The 25205-nt window shown below is 40.9% G+C and overlaps 1 protein-coding gene across 40 annotated transcripts in view; it reads right to left on the bottom strand.

The window, feature by feature from the left end:
• Nucleotides 1–25205, bottom strand: part of GPHN (gephyrin) — a 490719-nt gene that overhangs the window by 74097 nt on the left and 391417 nt on the right. For 22 of the 40 annotated variants that reach the window (XM_069726492.1, XM_069726522.1, XM_069726549.1 and 19 more), the window contains one exon: nt 12541–12573. The exons of the other annotated variants lie outside the window; for them this stretch is intronic. In XM_069726492.1, the coding sequence (XP_069582593.1) occupies nt 12541–12573 (33 nt within the window). The remainder of the gene's footprint in view (nt 1–12540; nt 12574–25205) is intronic. 40 annotated transcript variants of the gene reach the window in all.

Below are 25205 nucleotides of genomic sequence, written 5' to 3'. Positions count from 1 at the left end.
GAGATCTCACTACTCATAAAGCAAAAACAATTTAACGTCAGACTCCTAACCTGCCGACTTCAGCAAGACCGAACTTCTATCTTTTGTATATGGGAAACATCCTTACAATTTCAATGCATAATCGATTCTCTTAGATCAGCTGAGTTGTCTGGCAGTGGCTTTCTTCCCTCTCCCCATAGAGAACATTTGCAAGCTTAATTGATGTACATATGTATGGTGGAATCAGGGAGAGAGGTAGCAGACAGCCGAATGAGCATTCTGGCAACCGCTACCTGCTAGGTATGTGTAGGTTAAAGGAGATGTATCAAATTTGGAAGTTATCCACTAACCAACATGTAAAGGCTAAATTTACAGTAACTGGGTGTCCAACTGCTGAGACCACCACAGGTCCCGAAAACCGGGCCCATGAGAATTGAGTGTGTTCAATCATGCACAATGACGATCCATTCATTCTTAATGTGAGTGTCAAAGACCGAAGACCAGCTGAATGATGGAGCCAATATGCACAAGATTAACCATGGTTCATTCATTGGTTCATTCACTCAGGCCCAGTTTTCAGGATCAGTGGGGTTTACCAGTGGTCAAACACCCAGCGATCGGAAAGTTATTCCCTATCCTGTGGATAGGGTATAACATCCAAATGTGGCCCCTCACTTTTCACACTAGAAAGTAAGAAACCAACATTTGTGATGTTGAACATTCACTTTTGTGCCCAGGTAGGCTTCTCTATAAATGATCTGGCACTATGCTGTTTTTCGATTAGGGTTACCCTAACACGGGCAAAAACATTTAGTCCATGAGTTAAGAACCCAATGCCATGACAACACAGCTTTAAAAGACTCAGTAGAAGCTGTGGCCAGTCAATGAAAAGGAGAATTATTAGTTAGATACCATAAATTCAGATGTATATCTGGCTATCTATAAAATGGTCACACTGAGTGCAGCTAATAGTGAGAGGACTCTAACACAATATGCCCTAATAAAACATATGGGCAGGTTTCTCTTGATGGGACAACTCATTAAAAATTAAAATAATTCAACGGTGATGCGCAATGTCATTTAGTAGGTTTGACATTCGGGGTCCAAGCCATGGGTCTCTTATCCCAAACTTTACATCTTCATATAGGCCAGGGATGCTCAACCTGCGGCTATGCCCAAGTAGCCCGAAACCATTTGGTCACAAACATGCCTGTGTGTGGCTGCTTATAAAGTAATTTCCATATCAACTAAAAGAGAAGTGGTACACCGTCATTTCAGTGCGCCCATAAATATTACGAGAATTGGGTCGACTGACACCTGGTGGACACAGGACAAGTGTAGAAGACATAAAGGTGGCCCATGTACGTAGCTTTCTTAGTTGTACTTAATGACGAGTTAACACTAGGGAGAGTCGCACACAACCATGGCCGCCTCCTTCTTGGAGTGCAAACTGAGGAAGAAGGGGACCCACATTCTTCTTCTATGGGGCGGGTTATACTTTTAAGACTCTTATCTATCAGGCAGTTACTTTTGATATGCCATAAATGTCTCGGGAGGTAATACTCCTTCAAATTCTATTGAGGCTAAGTATGTTAGCTAGTAGCTGTAAATCACTCAGCTGCCATGATAAAAACTGAATCTCCGAGCAGTCATAAATACTCGGAGGTCACCCGAGAGTGCTAGGGAAAACCTGAGCAACGAGTACACTCGCTCATCACTAATTTGTAGCCATTTTGGTCTATACAAGTGTCCAGTCTGGAGACAGAAGTCCATTATCAAAGAATCTCAGGTTTCAATAAATTGAAAGGTTGGTTTCAGTATATTCTCTTCTCCTTAGTAAAGCTAGTGAACAGACTGCATCAATACTTTCATGGATTAGACCAATACATCTGTTAAGACAATTAAAAAGCAGATCTTTGTAAAGTGATGTTTTAAAGTGAAAAGAGGTCAGTTAGGGAGGTCATGCCTTCTGCAATTTTTTTTTTTGTTATTGGCCAAAGATTAAGTTTATTAGCCAAACGTTAGCCTACTCATCAAAAATTGCTAGACATCATTAAAATATGGAAAGAAAAGCACGAAAATGAAGGGGAAAAAACAAACAAACAAAACATGAAATGATTAAAAGCTCATGCCAACAGTGAGGAAGAAAATAAAGGTTAGAAATCCAGCAGGGAAATTGACCCACTTACCTTCAGCAGTTGTAACGTACATAGTATAATATAAGCCAACTTCATGATGGGAGCAATTAAGAACTGCTCATTCTTCTTTACTCCCATCATAAAAAGCCAATGCGAAACATTTTTATAATGCATTCTTTATAAATGTCAAAATCACAATCTCTGAGAAACAAACAAACAAAAAAAAAAGGTAAAAAAAGAAAATATTTTACATGAATTGCATCACTCAAATTGCCTTGGACTTTAGATAGTTGTAAATGCATAAAAAATAAATAAATCAGAACTTTCAAAAATGATCTAAGTCATTCTACCAGATCATAAATCTAAGGGGAAAATCTATTAATACAAGGTACCTAAGCCAAGTTCATAAAACAAAGATCACAACATCCAAAAATAAAGTCCAAAACTAAAAATGAAGAGCGATTAGTAAGTTGTTTGGTATAAAGGGAATCTATCAGTAGGATCAACCCTCCTAAGCCACCTACATGGGCATGTAGGTTATAAAAAGCTGAATAAAATGATACCTTGATATCTGTCATCCGATGTCATTCCTGAGAAATCCACATTTTACCTAATATGTAAATGAACCATTGAGATCTATGGGCAGGACACAAATCTGCCGAAAATCTACCTCCAGAGCTTATTTTCAATAAAAGGGGGCGTTACCAGTGACTCCACCAACTCCACCTTTCATTAAAAATAAATTATGGAGGCATATTCTCAGGGAGATCTACAGTATGTCCTGCCCATAGATCATAACAGTTTAGTTACAAATTGAGATAAATGTGCATTTCTCTGGAATAAGACATCGGATCATAGATATGAACGTGTAATTTTGTTCGATTTCTTATGATCTGCAAACCAATTTAAAAGGCTTAGGAGGGTTGAGCTTACTAACAGATTCTCCTTAACATCTAAATATTGGGACCAGACCAAAGTATTAATAAGGATCCCTAGTTTTTTTTCCCAACGTATGGCTCAGCATCTGGGAACCTGCCTTACACTGGTTTCACATGTCCAAGATTCACCGTCCAAATTTGAACTAGAAATGAGTTTTTTGGTCCGAATTCAACAATTTCATGAGACTCTTGAGTTTGGGTCTGAAGGTAGGCAGGAAATTTTGGTCTGTCCTTGGATTGTGACTATGGGCATGTGCAATAGGACTAAAACTTTCTGAACTACCTTCTTGCGTTTTTCCTCAGTATCATGACAATGTCAATGGCATGATAATGAGGAAGAAAGGTGAGTGAAAAAATAGTTTCCAGAGCTACACATTGCAGGACCATACATTGGAATGGTTTTTGTGGATGGGAGACGATAAGATATCTGAATAAAACATCTTAGACTTCATGTTTACTTCATGACCTACCTTCTGCTCTTTAGGATAGAGTTACATAAGCATGAAATGTGTGAATGTGATATAGCTTTGTGAACCCAGTGCTTATACACCAAAAAGGCCAACTTCCAAGGATGTTAGTATCCAAAAACTAAGAGAATATTGAAATTACATTTTTATCAGCTCTTGACTTCTAGATATAGATTGAGACATATCTTGAAATGTCCTTGATAAGATAATTTTTAATCAAATATTTCCTACCAAAAGAACAAGAAGTTCTTCACCTTTTATAAATATCGAAATACCTGCCAGGGATATAAGCAATTTTTTTTATCACACTTTTTGAGTTTTGATAAACGAGGTTCAATGTGTAGAGAAGATATCTGAATATGTTGTACCCCATCCTGATTCTAGCCATTGGAAAACTTTTTTTTGTTAGTCCCATTCACTATCGAGTGGAGAGAACATGTACAGAACAGCCCTTAAGGCCACGTTCACACGTATTTGTAAGCAAAATCCAGGAGTGATAAATGCAGAAGTGGTGACATGTTTCTATTATACTTTTCCTCTAAGGCTATGTGCCCACGTTGCGTTTTTTTAAGCGTTTTTTTCCGCTGCAGAAACGCTTAAAAAACGCATTACATTATTTGTAATGGAATTCCGCATTGTTGTGCCAATACTGCGTTTTTTTCTGCAGCATGTTCACTAATTTTGTGGAATCGCTGCGATTTTTGCGCTATATTTGTATAATTGTATTGAAACGCATGGAAAAAACGCTAGAAAAATTAAAGAAGAAAGAAACAAATGCAAGATAAAAATGCAATAAAAAAAAGAAAAAAAAACGCGTGGGGATTTCCTGGCAAGGGAATCCGGTTTTGATGAGGAAAATTCTGCTTAGATTCTGAAACGTGGGCACATAGCCTTATTGATCCACTCCTGGTTTTGGCTTACAAATACTAAGGTAAAACTGACCAAATAGTGAACGTGGCCTAACAAAGGAACCGCACTGTTAGAAGAGACATGGCTGGAGCATTGATTAAGGAGTCATTAACAGTCATAGAGGGAAAAACATACAACAGGTCTTTCTATCTAAAGTGGAAAAATAATGTGGGGACAGCTTGAGCTATGAGTCTTCCTCTTTACTATGTTGATCACAAGCTGAGGAGAGGAAGCGTGTCGTGAACCGATTATAGGCTGTGGACTATTTTAGTGTCTCCATTCTCTATTACTGCACATAAAATAAAGAAGAGTTCTTGGTTTGTTGTACTAGAAAGTGCTGTACCATAACACATGTCTTCTTTATGGGGACTTTGAACAATGTTGTCTGTTTTGGATATTTTTGGCAATATGTTGCCTTGGGAATATTCATTGACTAGAGGCCTAAAACATAAACCTGGAGGACAGGCATAATGGGGGTTTTGGAAATATTTTGCAGAGAGCTTAGTTTAGGCAAACAGATTCGGTATAAAATTCCCTACAAATGTTGGAGCAAATACAACTATATATTATGGCTGCAGTGCTATTGGAATGGAGTAATATGCCCTGTAGAGTCGAATCACAGGACTAGGTCGGTCAGCCTTGTCAGTAACTGAGAACCACCTATTACCTCCATGGTTCTTCTTTTGCTTCTCACAGCTACGATGATGTTACCCCAGGCTAACTACTCAAGAGAAGGGATATGCATGCCTTAAGTTGGAGGCAGTTTTTAAGGCTCCTGTCAAGCAACCACAGACTACCGACTTGGCCGATAGACCAGGCCCTGTGCCATGGCGTGCAATAAATGTTAGTTTGGTGTTTGCCACATCTATATGTACTACCCAATAGCTCAGAAGAATAGGTGACCTACATATATGATAGAATCCTGGGTGGGGGACTAAAACTGTAGACAGCAAACACTTTGCCCTGAATAAATCTAGAAGACTAGAGCTCACTGAATAAAATATAAATCTGAAATCAATGTGATGACTAATGTGAAGAAATGAGTTACGCGTGGGGTAATTGGACCCACAAACTGTCATCTTCCAATCTTAATCACTTCTTCAGATGAACCAATGTTCAATGTTGGCACTTTGTGGGTGTAATTATAAGCTTACATATCAAAACCTGGAACAAAACATACATACTGTGATATGTATAGCAAACTCTGTGTTTCACAGCTATATCAACAGTAGCTTTTTGTCAAATGTATACAGTTTCTGTAAAAATCACTTGGGTACAACAGACACGAAGTGTACAGGCATGGAATGGGTACATGAAGGACTCAACACTATGGGAGGCAGGCGCAAAGCAACATCAAACTCTCCCTATGTGGGATATCTATGAGAAACCATGAACCATACTGGACCTTCTTCTAAAATTCTCACATTTGGAGATATTTTAGCAATTCTACATCTCAACCAAGTACATTGACTTCCATCCATTTCTGAAGCCATAGGGTTACCAGGTCCACTCACTCAACAGAAAGTATCTGTTGAAAGATGTATATAGGATCGAGGTGTACCGTCAGAAAGTCAAATAGACGTGCCCTATGAGGATACTACTTTTAGTATACAAGAGTTAAAAGAAAAAGGCTATTATTTGGATTCAGGCCACAAATATAGCAACAAAAAAAAAAACAAAGATAAAAACAATATAAATCACACTCAATACACAGTACATATAAATATATATATACGTGGCTGTATATATAGGGAAACATACAGCAGTTAGAAAGAGCCTCCAAACCCTCTAAGAAAATGCAGACCTTTGTGGTGGAAGGAATTAAATGAAGATAAATTATATACACTTACCAAAATTTTATGAGAAAATCAGGACACGTTAAGCCTGCCCTGGGACCACCCAAAGAAATCCCCTTTGGAAAAGGGGTTGTATGAACCCTGCTTTTTTTGTGCTACGGAAAGTGGGACCAATGGCTAGTATGATTATGCTGGACATTTTAGAACTTTGGTGTGCCGTAGTAGGCAACAAAATGTTAACGAAAAAAGGCAGAAAAATCTTAGGAAAAAAATAAATTGTAAGGAAAGAAAAGAAAAAATAAAACTAGTGGAGGATGAGTCGCGGAGATGTCTTCTAAGGTCCAGCGCAGAGAGCACCCGACAATCACACATGAACATTCGGTTCAATGGAAAAGCAAAGGAAGAGTAAGACCACCCTAGTAACATACTTATAATTCTCATCTATGGGGTGAGAGAAGTATTACCAAATTTTTTAAGTGGCCAAGAAAAATGAATAGAGATAATGTGGCTCCATAGGGACCAAGTTCTTACCAATGCTAAAATCAAACCAAAAGACAGAAAAAAAATGAAAGTCTTGGAGAAGCAAGGACCTTAATAAGGAGAAACATCTGACATTTATCTTGATCTCAAAAATTTTGACACAAAAATCTGCAATTTCACGGTTGTAGACTTTTTATAACCCCAGTATGTTCATAGAAACAAGACACATGCAGGTGAGCGTGCATACGAAATGCAGCATTCCTAGAAAAAAAGGCATGCATTTATTTGCATTCACCCTCACCTCCTTTTTTTTTTTTGATGGTTTTTTGACATAGGTTTCCAATTTCGGAAATTTCCCACTGGTTGACTGTTTGTCATTGGGTTTTTTTTTTGTTAGATAAGTCTAGAAGGTTTTGATGAGATTCACAGACCAACAGACCAATAATGAAGCATAAGTGGTCAAAGAAAGGCTATCAAGTCATTGTAAAAGAAGCAAGCGCCGACATATTGTATAACTCTCTGGGTCCTATTTTATACATACCAGTATATCTTTTCATCAATAAATGGATATTTAATTTATAGACTTTTCCAGTACAATTACGCTTTCTCAAGTACCTTCTATCTTCCAGGTTTCTGTCCTCCAATCATTAATAAACTTTACTGCTTAGCCTTCAAGCCCAAGAAACGCTAACATATATTTATGATTGATGGCCTCTGCGAGATTGCGCTACCGATGGGGTCAGTAGAATTTCAACGAGTCCATGTTCTAAAGATAGGGAGGGGGCTGTTCAGAAGGTCAAGGTATACATTAAGAACTACATTAAATTATTATTTGCCCTATTTGTCCTTAGGCATGGCTAACCTGTGTTATACAATATAGTATTTGTAGCGATCAATCATGAGACCGAGCAAAATACAAAGTAATCCAGTTGTAAGATTTTAGTTTTTTGTTTGTTTTTTTTTTTTTATCGGCAATCAAGATGTGAAAAACTAAACTATTACAAAAGACAATACATTATAAATCTCCCACAGTAAAAGATGAAATTACTATATGTGGTTTTTTTTAAGCATTTTATCATATAAACGGTTTTTCACTCTAAGGACTCATTTACTAAAAATCAGTTTTTCCCCTCTATTGTAGTAGTGAAGTAAACGGATGCCGGAACTGATCCCATAGATTTGTATGATTGTTTCTGGTCATTAACAGGAGAATGGTTCTAGTGCATTTCTGGGTACGGATGTCCAGTGGTTACACAGCTCTACATCAGTCATAAAACAACCAGCTGGACTAAACTGAAATGCACTGAAAAAATAAATAAGTCCAACAGTCAGAAAGTTCAGGTGTACTCTTCTATTCTGATAAGAAAAAAAATGACTGTCTACATAATTTTGGCGGCCGTGACAGGATAAAAAAACAAAACAAAAAAATTTAGAGTCAATAAAAACATTTTAATAATAACTAATAATAAAAAAAATTAAAACACATTTCAGTATATGAGTTTATATACTGTATATTTCAATATTTCAAATTTCCGTTTTCTAAGGCTTTGATCATCTTGTATTGTTATACTTTATAAGACCCTCCAACTCAAGTATTCATTCCCTTTACTACAAATGCAGAAAAATCTTGGTGTTGCTTGTAATGAAAAGAAGCCCTATCCATGTCAACTTGACCCTTTGTGAGCAAAAGAGCCAACGTGAACATGGACGCCTCTCTGCCTAGGTCATTAGCAGTCTATGCTATGGTCCATATGAAATACATTACTAGACTAATTATATTCAAGTCTTCTTTTATATGGGCATTAAATAAGTGAGTATGAGTCTCAACAGTTAAAGCATACCTGTGGTTCCAGATAACTTTTCAAAATATATCGGTCATGTGTGTCCAACATGAGCAATAACACTATTCCTGGCCATTAGATGACCAATTTTCAGTTGCATCTGACCTAGTGGGTCGACCCAAACGACTATGATATCTCCCATGTTCAACACACACAGAGAAAGATGGATTTCAGACGTTTTTCTTTGTAGCACACAGAAAGAAACAATAGCATGCAAGACATTAAACAGCAGTACTATGCTGTGTGGCTGTGAATTCAGCAATGAAGAGAAATGCATTTGCTGAATGCTGCAGCAAAATCTGCCTGTGCCTGCTTGTTCTCTCACTGTGCTGTATGCTCCTCACTTCTCCTCCCCCTTACTCAATAAGCTGGCAGTCCGTCTTGCCGGAATGAATGGTGAGTTTAGAAAGCAAGGAGAAGCGGAAGAAATGTCTCATAAGTGGCAAAAGAAGCAGATTTCTCTTATAAGCTATATTACTAAGTTTGTTATATTCACTTGCATTACTGATTTATGCAAAGCTGGTTACAGTGGGAACGGAAAGTATCAGACCCCTTTAAATTTTTCACTATTCAAAAAACATCATTATTTTTCTCATTAATGTACACTCTGCACCCCATCTTGACTGAAAAAAACAGAAATGTAGTAAGTTTTCGAAATCTATTAAAAAAGAAAAATTGGAATATCACATTGTTATAAGTATTCAGACCTTGCTCAGTTTTGAGTAGAAGCACCCTTCTGACCTAGTACAGCCATGAGTCTTCTTGGGAATGATACAACAAGTTTTTCACACCTGGATTTGGGGATCCTCTGCCATTCTTCCTTGCAGATCCTCTCCAGTTCCGTCAGGTTGGATGGTGAACGTTGGTGGACAGCCATTTTCAGGTCTCTCCAGAGATGCACAATTGGGTTTAGGTCAGGTTTCTGGCTGGGCCAATCAAGAATGGTCACAGAGTTGATCTGAAGCCACTTCTTTGTTATTTTATTTGTGTGCTTAGGGTCATTGTCTTGTTGGAAGGTGAATCATCGGCCAAGTCTGAGGTCCAGAGCACTCTGAAAGAGGTTTTCATCCAGGATATTTCTGTACTTGGCCGCATTCATGTTTCCTTCAATGACAACCAGTCGTCCTGTTCCTGCACCCCCACAGCATGATGCTGCCACCACTATGTTTCACTGTTGGGATTGTATTGGGCAGGTGATGAGCAGTGTCTGGTTTTCTTCACACATACCGCTTAGAATTATCACCAAAAAGGTCTATCTTCATCTCATCAGACCAGAGAATCTTATTTCTCACAGTCTGGGAGTCCTTCATGTGTTTTTTAGCTAACTCTATGCAGGCTTTCATATGTCTAGCACTGAGGAGAGGCTTCTGTTGGGCCACTCTGGCATAAAGGCCCGACTGGTGGAGGGCTGCAGTGATAGTTGACTTTGTGGAACTTTCTCCCATCTCCCTACTGCATCTCTGGAGCTCAGCCACAGTGATTTTGGGGTACTTCTTTACCTTTCTCACCAAGGCTCTTCTCCCACCATTGCTCAGATTGGCTGGATGGCCAGGTCTAGGAAGACTTCTAGTGGTCCCACACTTCTTCTGTTTAAGGATTATGGAGGCCACTGTGCTCTTAGGAACCTTGAGTACTGCAGAAATTCTGTTGTGACCTTGGCCAGATCTGTGCCTTGCCACAATTCTGTCTCTGAGCTCCTTGGACAGTTCCTATGACCTCATGATTCTCATTTGGTCTGACATGCACTGTGAGCTGTGAGGTCTTATATAGACAGGTGTGTGCCTTTCCAAATCAAGTCCTATCAGTTTAATTAAACACCGCTGGACTCCAATAAAGGAGTAGAACCATCTCAAGGAAAATCACAAGGAAATGGACAGCATGTGACTTAAATATGAGGGTCTGAGCAAAGGGTCTGGATACTTATTGACCATGTGATATTTCAGTTTTTCTTTTTTATTAAATTTTCAAACAATTTCTACATTTCTACTTTTTTCAGTCAAGATGGGAGTGCAGAGAAAAAAAATGAAAAAAATTAACTTTTTTGAATTTACCAAATGGCTGCAATGAAATGAAGAGTGAAACATTTAAAGGGGCCTGAATACTTTACATACCCACTGTAAATCAATAAATTAAATATAACTAACCTATTTTTTAAGAAAGAACGGGTTCCCAGCAGTTTACTTGACATTGTTGCATCATGGGTCTACTGCAGCCAATCAGCGGCCACTGAACTGCAGCAACCTTGGCTATTTGGTCAGGGCGGACGTCCACACTCCCAGAATATTGATGAGTTGCAGCCACCTGATCATCAGTATTTTGAGCTGTGGACATAACATTTTAAAATGTTTTTTTCTTTACTTTTTGTGTCCAGTTTTGTGTTTTTATTTCCTTAGCCATAAAGGGAACCTGTCAACTAGATTGTGCACAGTAACCTTACAGACAGTCAGGTTGGCGCTATCCCTAAACCTAGTTTTAACCCTAACCTTAAATCAACCCTCATTGGGAAAAAGTGTCTTTAAGGTGTTTTCTTGTTTTTTATTTTTTACAAGGGATACTTTTTTTTCTTTAAATTTAGGACTGCTCGCAAACAGTCGGCCCTCCAAACATAAGCGGCAATTGAGTGCAGGGGGGAGGAGGGCGGATCAATATTTGGTGCCCAAGACACCAGCCCTGTTCCCCCAATGCTAAGCCACTGGTAGAACCACCTTTTAAAGGTTCCTCGGAATAAAAAACATACGGTAAGCGGTGCCACTTTTTTAAAGTTTGGTTTGAGATAGTTGTAGACGCTAATTATGAGAAAGGGGCTGCCATGGTTAAAAGGTCGAGAATGACTGAGCTAAGATGTAATTATTATACAATATGGTCTCCCTTTTATTACGTGCAATCAAATTCTATGTAAGAAGTCAAAAATGCTAAAAAAGGAACAAAAAAGGATCCAACAGCTTCTGGAACAAGTATGCATGTGTATAAAGTTTTAAAGCACAAAAGTCATATGCAAGTAAAAGATGGAGATACAGGAAGTACACACGTACATACACTATTCTACGACATGACAGTAGAAAGATATTGTGGATGTGTACAAAAAGGGCATGATAATGTGCATGGAGTGAGAGAAAACATGTAATGACGAAACTTGAGCTCCAAAAGGGTTGTCTCGAAAGAGAAGACACAAGAATCTTGTCCATGACACCAATGCTGATGACACATACCTAAAATATACATACTGTATCACAGATAAACACAAAGCATTTATTTGTCACAACATCTACATAAAAGTCTAAAAAGTCTAGTGTGTAATTATAGGGGCAAGCAGCCAATCTCACAACAGCTCTGGTATTTTTTCTACATTAAAGGGAATCTGTCAGCAGGTTTTGCTATGTAATATGAGAGCAGCATGATGAAGAGGCTGAGACCCTGATTCCAGCGATGTGTCACTTACTGGGCTGCTTGCTGTCATTTTGATACAATCACTGTTGTAGATGTAACAGTGCTATAAATGTTGAGCCCTGAATAATAACTCCCCCACCACTGATTGGCAGAAAGCTGCTAATCAGTGGTGGGGGCGTGGTTGGTTACATAGAGTAGGAGGACTAGGAGGCAAGAGACACCTAGTCCAGTAATGATACTCTCTTGAAAAAACACTGATTTTAATAAAACGGCCTAACAAGTTATACATCATTGAAATCAGGGTCTCGGCCTCTACATCATATGATGTTCTCAGATGGTGCAGCAAAAACTTGCTGACAGATTCCCTTTAATGGCTGATGAAGTGATGGGATCACATTGGTACATTTGCTCTACATAAAGCCAATGAAGAAGTGGTGTAATAAATGGAAAAAAAGATATTTACAAAATCATCACAAGAGAATACAGAAGAGCACGTAGTTCCCCAGACCAATGACACGATATACACACTACAACAATCAATATGGAAGAGCGTTGAAGCAAAGCAAACCATGGAGTCTATGAAAACGTAAAGTCAAAAATACAACCTGAGAAAAGGAGGGGGCAGCAATCCAAATGTCCTGGAAAAAAAATGTGCGATTGTTTTTTTTATCAAGTAGATTCTTCAAATCGAAAAGATGATAATTGTCAAATGACAAATGAACACATTCTGTTGTCCGCACACACACACGCGCTCATTACCCCTGCGTGGTATGCCATGAGCACCACCGAACGTCACATCATTTATGGCCTGCTAGAAACAATTACTCAATGACTTCTAATCAAAAACACACAGGCACAATCACAAGTGCTGGGTAATGGCCGATGGAGGAATGATATGACAAGGAAACGGAACAGAAAATAATAAGGTTCTTGGTCTACTGGAGCTGAGGCTCCGATAGGGATTTTTTTTGGGATACTTACCTGCTTTTTACAGTTATAGATAGTTTTACTTATTCTAAAGCCTCATTAACAGATGAAAAGTGATACCCATCAAAGACGTAGACGATAATCATTACAAGTAATAACAAGGATCTGGAGCTCTATTTAATCGTTGTAAAAAACCTTAAAGAAAATATTAAGCAAGAAAGAATATTCCTTATGAAGTCCTCTTCTAGCCTCTTTGAAGTTCATGACTTAAGGCTAATGTCAACTAATCGGCACTGCCCCATATCTGTGGTGGACTCTGTCTCCTCTCTGGGGCGTTTTTCTGTGCCTTACTTTCTGCAATGAATTATGGAACAACCGATGCCATCTGATTTGTCCATGACTTCATAAGGACAAGAATTCATGGGGAAAGTACCAGTGATACTACCTGCCCAGAGGTGGACAAAGGCTGTATGAGAGGCCTAACTATGAGTAAAGAGATACCTTTGGTGTAGAAACCCACCATAATTGTTATATGCAAATGAGGCACAAGTGCATTGGGGAGTGACTTTACACTTGCAGCTCTTCATTCCTCACTCCATGTTTCCCAACCAGGGCTTGGCTCCGGCATTTGGTTGACAGGTCAATCCACCATCTCTCATCTGCTTCCCATCACAGAGAATTTTGCAAGATGAATGCACTTGCGTCTCATTTGCATAAAACTTTAATGCCAGATTTCTGAGCAATGATAGGGCAGATTTCTACAAGAACAGCATGACTTGCAAATTTTACCATGATGGCAGGTGTGAAAAAGAGGACTGGAGAATCAAGTATGACAAATTCGACTGTATTACATACAGTTGTGTGAAAGTGTTTGCCCCCTTCCTGATTTCCTATTCCTTTCCATGTTTGTCACACTTAAATGTTTTGATCACCCAACAAATTTAAATATAAGACAAAGATAACACAAGTAATCACAAAATACAGCTTTTAAATGAAGGTCTTTATTACTGAGGGAAAACAAAATCCAAACCTTAACCCTGAAGAAGAGGGCCAGAGCCCTTGAAACGTGTTGGTTTGGGTGACTAGCTGTATTAGCACACTTGTTCTCTTTAGCCCCATAGCGTGGTGACGTCACCAGTAGCTTCGACCTCAGCGCTGCATCCGGCTGAGACACGCGAGGTCTCGTGGCTCCAGCCGCAACTCTCTCCTTAACCCACCGCTCTGCCACAGCGGTAAACCTAGCGGTGGCTCATATTTTTCCAGAACCGCTTTCCTTCGCACTCAGCATCACAGTGAGTACAGTCTGATTTTATGTGCACGCAGCATTTGTGACACATTAGTGCTTCAACACACTAGGGGAGTATTTCTTCTCATCTAAACATATGGGCAATTAATTCTAATTGCAGTAACCCTTGTTAGCCAAACACCTGGTCATCTTAGTACCTATAACCAATCGGAAGCTTGTGCTACTCCCACCAGCAGTGTGTTGATTGGGTACTGAGAAAACCAGACCACATTTAATCAAAATCATACCTATATGAAGGTTGTATATTTATTTAGGCAGGGGCATCCACTAAAAACCTCTGAGGAATAAGTAACCGTGGTCATCACGATTCCAGCATCAATTGCGCAGATACATAGGAATCTCGTATCTTCATTGCACATTTCCATTCAATACCTGCATGAGTATATATTATAAATCTATATAGTTTCACTATATTCACCAATACAAACATTTATGCTTTCTTCTTTCATTCCCTAAAGATTCTGGTAGCACTTTAAGGACCCATCACAACATCCACTGCATAGCCAATAATTATTCATTAAGTGCTCTTATTCATTTACCTATCTATTTATCTATCTATCCATTTTACTCCATTATACGGATTTTTAATTTCATTGTTCTATTTTGTAGACAGCGCAGGTGAATATCATTTTCCTTATACGATATATTCTACAGGTCCACACAGAACCTGTCCTAATCACCAGCAGCACTCTACATTAAGGATTTGTTCCCCCACCAGGAACCATCAGGAGCACCAGTGCTTTCTGCTTCCTTTCTTAAAATCCAAACCTACAGGACCCTGTGTGAAAAATTAATTGCCCCCCTTAAAACATAAATTAACTTATCATATCTTTGTAAAGCTGAGTTTAAAGTCCTTAGCAACATGCAGGCCTGATTACTGCCACACCTGTTCTCAATCAAGAAATCCCTTAAACAGGACCTGCCTGACAAAGCGAAGGAGGACCAAAAAATCCTCAAAAGCTAGACATCATGCCACGATTTGAAGACATTCTGGAACAAATGAGAAACAAAGTAGTTGAGATTGATCATACTGGAAAAGGTCATAAAGCCATTTTTTAAGCTTTGGGACTCCAACGAACCACAGTGAGAACCATTATCCACAAATGGCAAAAACATGGAACAGTGGTGAACCTTCCCAGGAGTGGCTGGCTGAACAAAATTACCCCGAGAGCGCAGCAATGACTCATCCAAGAAGTCTTAAAAGACCCCACAACAATATCCAAAAAAATCACTTTTTTCACACAGGGCCTGGTAAGTTTGGATTTATTTTTCCCTTAATAAAGACCTTAATTTAAAAACTGCATTTTGTGATTACTTGTGTTATCTTTGTCTAATATTTACATTTGTCTGGAGATCTGAAACAGTTAAGTGTGAAAAACATGCAAAAGAATAGGAAATCAGGAAGGGGGCAAACACTTTTTCACACAACCGTATATACACCCCGAAGTATGCTTTTATCATATGAAAATGGCCACTTCCTCTAGCTAATGTGAAGTCTATCAATTTTTCTTGACCTAAGGTGATGGGGCTTTGCCTGTAACACAACATGTTGTGAATAATGGTAACACTACTGAGGTCTATACACCAAATGGCTCCTCAAGCACTAGAATACCTTCACTTCTGTCGAGATGTCCATGAACAAACGTCTTCTGCAAGTAACACACAGCACAGTACAATTTATCTAGATGGTGCTATATTTGCTGAACGTGTTCAGTTACCCTTCCCTTCTCCTCGGGGATATGTCAGAATATTATTAATATAGGTAGAATTCTCCTCTAATATGGAAAGAATCTTCTAGAACAGGCGTCCTCAACCTGTAGATCGAGAGCCACATGTGGCTCGCAGACAGGTGATGTGTGGCTCACAGATGTCATTATCATTAGTACTGGGTACAGCCAACAGCTATTGAGTAGATCTCTGGATAGTGACTTTTGTGTGCATCCCTGCAGAGAAGAGCAGATCTGAATAGGGGTAAGATTAGAAAACCTTGAGCTTGGCATGCAGCCTTGTTGTGATTTCTGTGGAAAAAGCTTTGGCTGTCATTATACCAGTCATAGGGGGTTTTGGGTGTAACTATTGTAAGTGGGACAGGAGCTGGATGTGACTTGCCACCTTCTCTCAGACCTGAATGTGGCTCATGACCCGCTTTAATAGCTAAATATGGCTCTGAAGGTCAGAAAGGTTGGGTGCCTCTCTTCTAGAACATGAGAACAAATCACATACAGACAATGAACACAACACACACACATAGTAACTACCAAAAACTAAAAGTTACAAGAGTTCTAGGATTTGGCCATTTTGCCTCATATGAGTCAGAGGTGCACTTGTTCTAGTGTTTGAGACAAATGGCAGTTTGACTTCATGGACTGATGATCGGACATGATTCCGCCATTAGAAACAGACTGGACTTAACCTGTAATAAAGGGGTTTTACACTTTATGATAGGTGACTAGACCATGTGAGGGGTTGACCAACTCTGGTGAGATGATGCTGAACCTTAAAGATGGATAATGCACACCAATAGAATTCAGATCTGCTTATCAGTTCCAGTAGTTGTCAAGTAACCTAGTGCACTTTGCATTCTTCTGGTCACATTCAGACTCTAGTTGACATGTAACCACGAGTATACAAAATACACTAGAATCGGCAATTACAGAAGATTAGAATTTGGAAAACATCATCATTTGCCAAACATTTCACCAGGGATGGACAATTCCTGAGGATCACCCATATACCACATTGTAATACTTTTTGGCTGGACCTAATAGGTACACAAGAACAGCAGACCTCTAGGCTTTCAACTGGTTCCCAAGTACCATTAGTAACCCATCGTTATGTAAGCAGGGGTGATATAGTGATGGTCCCTCTGCCAAAGAACTTAAATGCCATCTATATTGAAAACTACCACAACTGGAGATATCTCAATGAGAACCTCTGAATGTCCCAAAAGAAAGAAAATGTTAAACGAATGTCTACAAGAACATATGGATGTAATAGAGGTAAAATTCCACATTTGAGACATACCCCAGAGCAGAGAGCAGCATCAAACACTGGCTAACCCTTTAGGTGACCATGGTGGTCAGACCATTATATGGACAGCTCATTTTTTGAGTGACCTAGGCAAAGTCTTGATTTGAATGTCCATTATTGAAATGCTGCAGCAAGTCCTTAGATGGGCATTTCAAGCTAGAAAATCCTTCAATGTATTTGAACTAAAGGAATTCTAAGAGTAGTGAGTAGACAGGAGCAGCTCAATTCACAGGACTCCGATACAGCATCCAGGTCAGTAGCACCTGGCATCTACCCGAGAGGCCACAAACCTACGGCGCCAACATTGCAGCATTTGAGTTGTCAGGACCAGTGCAACGTCATCTGTGTGACAAAAAAATGATGTTTTGCCAGCCCTGGCTAATCAAAAGCTGTGCTAGGACATTGGAAGTTAAGAGATTTGCGGGCCTACCATGTAGCCGCAAGGTAACACTGATATTGACACTGGACTGGAGTCCCGCAAATCTATCCGCTCATCTCTAGTAGTGAGCCAAAATTCTTCCACCAAATTCTACATGACGAGATATTAATATTAGACAAAATAATTTTCACATCACTTGTAATATGTCAATGTACAGTTAGAAGAATCCTGGAAACAGTTTGGATTGGGATCCAAGAAACTTCAGGCCAACTCTGGCCAAACGTACACAGAAATCCACGGTACGGACCAAATATTTATGACTTGGCAGAGATAGAAAAACCAATGGCCAATAAACACTATACCTGGGACATTTATTGTTCTGTGTCAGATAATCAGGTTTTTGGGCCAGATAATTCAAACTCACTTAATTTGCTGGCTGTGACAATATAATGACACCACAATCACAAGATGATACACACAGAAGAGAGAATTGTGACTGATGCTGGAATCCGGTGAGTCCAAATGAGTTAAGACAACAAACATTAAATATTATATTTCCAATGTACAATAACAAATTGTATTGTGGTACCATGTTAGCCAGAAACATCGATGTGAATACTTTTCTGCCCAATGATGACAAAGCTACACTACCTACTGTAGTAATTCCTTAAATGTTGTGCTTTTCTCTTATTAATCTATTTGTAATCTTGCCTGAAGAAGGAGCCCCTGTGCTCTGAAAGTTTGCAAACATATTATTTTCTGGTTTGCCAATAAAGGTGTCACTCCGAGAATTCTTCTGTCATCATTGGGCAGAAAAGTATTCACTATGATATTTACCCAACAGCTTCATGTAGAAATACACATATTCCTAACGCGAGCCTTCAGAGGAAGTATTCACTTTAGAGGGTCACAGGTAGGAAGTCTTCAGCACCTAAGATGTCCTGCTAATACTATCCATAGACATATGGGGGTTCCAAGAACTAGAGATATAGGGACTGAGTAATCATGAAAGTAGGATTATTTTTCCCCTAATTTGAATCTCATTGAAAAACATCTCCTGGACCAGAATTGACTTGACTAATCTCCATTATATTAGCAATAGCCCAGGACTACATTATGGAAGCCTTTCCTCAGATTGTGGGTTATACGGGATGTTTGCCCATTTCTTCCAGTGCCATTATAGCATAAACTGCATTTCTGAAATATAAATAATAAAACTCAATTCAGGCATACAGGAAGGCGCACTGCTATATAAAGATAAAAAAATAAGAAATCAATGAGCTCCACAACAGACACACAAAAAAGTCAGCAGGTGGCAGTCTGCATTCTGCATGTAGACAGACTAAAAAAGCTTGGCAGTATGAACAAAGAATTCACAGGGTCTTCAGCTCAATGGTGCCAGCAATCTGCGGATGGCGCTACAGGACAATGGTGCTTGTACCCTGCTGACAGAACGTACAGGGCAATGGTGCTTGCATAAAGCTGACAGTGAAAACAGGGCAATGGTGCCTCTCTTCTGCTGAGAGTGTGTACAGGGCAATGGTGCCTCTCTTCTGCTGACAGTATGTACAGGGCAATGGTGCCCATCTTCTGCTGACAGTGCATACAGGGCAATGGTGCCTATATTCTGCTGACAGTATGTACAGGGCAATGGTGCCTCTCTTCTGCTGACAGTATGTACAGGGCAATGGTGCCCATCTTCTGCTGACAGTGCATACAGGGCAATGGTGCCTATATTCTGCTGACAGTATGTACAGGGCAATGGTGCCTCTCTTCTGCTGACAGTATGTACAGGGCAATGATGCCCGTCTTCTGCTGACAGTGCACACAGGAAAATGGTGCCTATATTCTGCTGACAGTATGTACAGGGCAATGGTGCCTGTCTTCTGCTGACAGTGCATACAGGGCAATGGTGCCTATATTCTGCTAACTGCATACAGGGCAATGGTGCCTATGTTCTGCTGACAGTGCACACAGGACAATGGTGCCTGTTTTTTGCTAACAGTATGTACAGGGCAATGGTGCCTATATTCTGCTGACAGTGCATACAGGGCAATGGTGTCCGTCTTCTGCTGACAGTGCACACTGGGTAATGGTGTCCATCTTCTGCTGACAGTGCACACAGGAAAATGGTGCCTATATTCTGCTGACAGTATGTACAGGGCAATGGTGCCCGTCTTCTGCTGACAGGGCACACAGGAAAATGGTGCCTATATTCTGCTGACAGTACATACAGGGCAATGGTGCCCATCTTCTGCTGACAGTGCACATAGGAAAATGGTGCCTATATTCTGCTGACAGTACGTACAGGGCAATGGTGCCTGTCTTCTGCTGACAGTGCACACAGGACAATGACGTCTATATTCTGCTGACAGTGCATACAGGGCAATGGTGCCTACATTCTGCTGACAGTGCACACAGGGCAAAGGTGCCTATATTCTGCTGACAGTATGTACAGGGCAATGGTGCCTGTCTTCTGTTGACAGTATGTACAGGGCAATGGTGCCTATATTCTGTTGACAGTGCACACAGGGCAATGGTGCTTGTCATCTGCTGACAGTGCATACAGGGCAATGGTCCCTACATTCTGCTGACACTGTGTACAGGGCAATGGTACCTGTTTTCTGCTGACAGTATGTACAGGACAATGGTGCCTGTCTTCTGCTGACAGTATACACAGGGCAATGGTGCCTACATTCTGCTGACACTGTGTACAGGGCAATGGTACCTGTCTTCTGCTGACAGTATGTACAGGGCAATGGTGCCTGTCTTCTGCTGACAGTATGCACAGGGCAATGGTGCCTGTCTTCTGCTGACAGTATGTACAGGGCAATGGTGCCTATATTCTGTTGACTGTGCACACAGGGCAATGGTGCCTATATTCTGTTGACGGTGCGTACAGTGCAATAGTGCCTGTCTTCTGCTGACAGTGCATATAGGGCAATGGGGCCTATATTCTGTTGACAGTGCATACAGGACAATAGTGACTGTCTTCTGCTGACAGTGCTTATAGGGCAATAGTGCCTATATTCTGCTGACTGCGTACAGGACAATGGTGCCTATATTCTGCTGACTGCGTACAGGACAATGGTGCCTATATTCTGCTGACTGCGTACAGGACAATGGTGCCTATATTCTGCTGACAGTGCGTACACAACAATGGTGCCTGTCTTCTGCTGACAGTGCACACAGGACAATGATACCTATATTCTGCTGACTGCGTACAGGACAATGGTGCCTATATTCTGCTGACTGCGTACAGGACAATGGTGCCTATATTCTGCTGACAGTGCACACAGGACAATGGTGCCTATATTCTGCTGACTGCGTACAGGACAATGGTGCCTATATTCTGCTGACAGTGCACACAGGACAATGGTGCCTATATTCTGCTGACAGTGCGTACAGAACAATGGTGCCTGTCTTATGCTGACCGTGCACATAGGACAATGGTGCCTGTCTTCTGCTGACAGTGCACACAGGACAATGGTGCCTATATTCTGCTGACCGTGCGTACAGAGCAATGGTTTTTGTACACTGTTGACAGTGCATAAGGGGCAACGGTGCTTGTATAAAGCTGACAGTTTGTACAGGGCAAAAGTCCGTGTCTTCTGCCGAGTGCGTATAGGGCAATGGCTCCTGTCTTCTAACAGTATGAACAGGGCAATGGTGCCTATATTCTGCTGAAAGTGCATACAGCGTAATGGTACTTTGAATACTGGTGACAGTGCATACACGGCAATGATGATTGATTACTGCTGACCGTGTGTACAGGGTAATGGTGCTTGTATACTACTGACTGTGAGTACAGGGTAATGGAGCTTGTATACTGCTGACAAGTGATTTCAAGGTAATGGTGGCTGTATTCTGCTGATCGTGCCTACAGGGTAAAGGTATTTGTACTCTGCTGATAGCAGTATGCAAGCACCATTGCCCTATAGGCACTATCAGGATAGTACAGCAACTGTTACGTTGTACTCACTATCAGCAGTATACAAGCTCCATTGCCCTGTAGTCACTGTCCGGTCAGCAGAATGGAGGTACTGTTGTCATGTACACACTGTCAGCAGTATATTAGCAACATTGCCCTGTATGCACTGACAGTGTGTACAGGGAAATTGTCCTTGTATTCTGCTGACAATGCCTACAGGCAAATGGTGCCAGTATTCTTCAGACAGTGAGTAGAGGGCAATGGTGCTTCTACCCTGCTGATAGTGCCAATATGGCATTGGTGCCTGTATTTTGCTGATAGTGCCTTCACGGCAATAGTGCCTGTATTCTGCTGATAATGTGCACAGGCAATGAGTCATGTATTCTGCTGATAGTGCCTTCAGAGCGGTGCCTGTATTCTGCTGACAGTGTTTACACAGCAATGCTGACTGTATTGTGCTGATAGTGCCAATAAGGCATTGGTGCCTGTATTCTGCTGACCGTGTTTACACAGCAATGGTGCCTGTATTCTGTAAATAGTGCCTACTGAGCAATGCTGTATATTGTTTAGTAATGCTCAACCCAAGTGACCAGGAATGAGCCGAAATGCCATAAATCACTGATGGTGCAGTTTCTGGGTCAAAATGACCCCTCTCTCGAGTATGAGTTCTTAGAATATTAAAAACAACAAATATTTCTTAAATTCTAGTGAGCTCAAATCGGTAAAACAGCATTTATATGGATTGAAAACCGCTCTCACAACGACTTGACAGTGTTCTGCCAGCGTTTTTCCCTGGTTAAGATATTCCATGCACAAATAAACATATATTGGGCATTGTACATGTAGACAGAGTTTAGAGATCTGCTCTAAGGGATGGAGTACTACACTGCTCAAAAAAATAAAGGGAACACAAACAACAGAATAAAACTCCAAGTAAATCAAACATCTGTGAAATGAAACTGCCACTTAGGAAGCAACACTGTTTGACAATCAATTTCACATGCTGTTGTGCAAATGGAATACACAACAGATGGAAATTATTGGCAATTATCAAGACACACTCAATAAAGGAGTGGTTCTGCAGGTGGGAACCACAGACCACATCCCAGTACCAATGCTTTGTGGCTGATGTTTTGGTCACTTTTGAATGTTGGTTGTGCTTTCACACTCATGGTAGCATGAGATGGACTCTACAATCCACACAAGTGGCTCAGGTAGTGCAGCTCATCCAGGATGGCACATCAATGCGAGCTGTGGCAAGAAGGTTTGCTGTGTCTGTTAGCGTTGTGTCCAGAGGCTGGAAGCGCTACCAGGAGACAGGTCAGTACACCAGGAGACATGGAGGGGGCCGTAGGAGGGCAAAAACCCAGCAGCAGGACTGCTACCTTAGCCTTTGTGCAAGGAGGAACAGAAGGAACAGTGCCAGAGCCCTGCAAAATGACCTCCAGCAGGCCACAAATGTGCATGTGTCTGCACAAACTGTTAGAAACCCACTCCATGAGGATGGTTTGAGTGCCTGACGTCCACATATGGGGGCTAAGCTCACAGCCCAACACCGTGCAGAATGCTTGGCATTTGCCACAGAACACCAGGACTGGCAAATTTGCCACTGGCGCCCTGTGCTCTTCACAGACGAAAGCAGGCTCACACTGGTCATGTGACAGATGTGACAGAGTCTGGAAATGTTGTGGTGAGCGATCTGCTGCCTGCAACATCCTTCAGCATGACTGGTTTGGCAGTGGATATCTGCACAGAAGAACAGCGCTCCACCGGGTGTAATGGTCCAAAGGAATCTTTATTTAGCCATATAGCATAAGCATAAAGCATAAAGATGGCTAAATAAAGATTCCTTTGGACCATTACACCCGGTGGAGCGCTGTTCTTCTGTGCAGATATTAACGTTTTACCCAGGAGGGTTCCCTGGATTTGAAACGAGCGCCCTAATGAGTGAGTGCTGTCAGTCATCTGTATATTTCATTTGCTGGTTTGGCAGTGGGTCAGTAATGGTGTGGGGTGGCATTTCTTTGGAGGGCCGCACAGCCCTCCATGTGCTCGCCAGAGGTAGCCTGACTGCCATTAGGTACCGAGATGAGATCCTCAGACCCCTTGTGAGACCATATGCTGGTGCGGTTCACACTGGGTTCCTCCTAATGCAGGACTATGCCAGACCTCATGTGGCTGGTGTATCAGCAGTTCCTGCAAGATGAAGGCATTGAAGATATGGACTGGCCCGCCTATTCCCCAGACCTGAATCCGATTAAACATATCTGGGACATCATGTCTCGCACCATCCACCAGCGTCACATTGCACCACAGACTGTCCAGGAGTTGGCAGATGCTTTAGTCCAGGTCTGGGAGGAGATCCCTCAGGAGACCAGCCGCCGCCTCATCAGGATCATGCCGAGGTGTTGTAAGGAGGTCATACAGGCACGTGGAGGCCACACACACTACTGAGAATCATTTCCTTGTCTTGAGGCATTTCCACTGAAGTTGGATCAGCCTGTAACTTCATTTTCCACTTTGATTTTCAGCATCATTCCAACTCCAGACCTCCGTGGGATATTAGTTGTGATTTACGTTGACAAGTTTTAGGTTTTAATGTTCTCAACACATTCCACTATGTAATGAATAAAGATTTACAACTGGAACATTTCATTCAGTGTTATCCAGGATGTGGGATTTTAGTGTTCCCTTTATTTTTTTGAGCAGTGTATATAACATATGGTAAAAAAAAGAGAGACTTTCTATAAACCTATATTTATAGAAGCAAGAAGAGTCACTGTAGCTTCATATCGCTTTTCTATTCAAGAGTTTAAGACCATATAAAATGCTACTTTATAAGCACCTATGACTTTAGATCATACCTCTTCTCCAGCTTCTATATTTCATGGAATTCAGGAAGTTGATATACTGATAAAATGTTACAGCATGGGACAGAACGGTGGACAGGTGAGGGAAATGGTTGTTTTTTATTTATTTTTACAGGAGACGTTGGCTTCAGTGGAATTGGGCGTTAGGAGAGTATAACTGTGTTTGCTATTTTTATTTAAAAAAGTAAAAGTGTATTTTATTTTTATTTCAAATAATGGACTTTATTCTGGTTGTGTCTTTATGTACCATGTAACTATAGAATTATTAATGATAAGTGTCTTATAGATTCCTCTCCATTACTAAGCCTTGGACTTGATGTCACTGGACAATACAAAGGTGACATCAACCCCACAAATATATACCCCACTTGCCACTGCCACAGGACAAGTGGGAAGAGCTGGGCATAGCACCAGCATTGGCGCATCTAATAGATGTGATTTCTCTGGGCAGCTACAAGCTGCTATTTTTAGGCTGGGGGGAGCAATATCCATGGTCTCTTGCCAGCCTCAGCTGTCAGCTTTAGCAAGGTTGGTTGTCAAAAATGGGGGAGAACCCATGCTGTTTTTTAAAATTATTTATTTAAATAATTAATAAAACAGCGTGGAGCCCTTTATTCTTGATAACCAGACTTGCTGAAGCTGACAGCTGAGAGTTGCATCCATGCACATGATAGTGCGAGAAACACCTGCTGTTCCGGGTGCCGAACCTGAACAGTAACTCAGACTTCCTGGTGAAGTCTGTACCCGAACAGTAGGTGTTCGGTATGGACCCCGAACTTTACTGTTTGGTTTCGCCCATCTCTACTCTGTCTTCATATTTCAGCATC

This window comes from Ranitomeya imitator, chromosome 1, assembly GCF_032444005.1.
Source record: "Ranitomeya imitator isolate aRanImi1 chromosome 1, aRanImi1.pri, whole genome shotgun sequence".
In the NCBI taxonomy this organism is placed as follows: domain Eukaryota; kingdom Metazoa; phylum Chordata; class Amphibia; order Anura; family Dendrobatidae; genus Ranitomeya; species Ranitomeya imitator.
The sequence above is the reverse complement of the archived record's forward strand: the minus strand, read 5'-3'. Positions and strand labels throughout refer to the sequence as shown.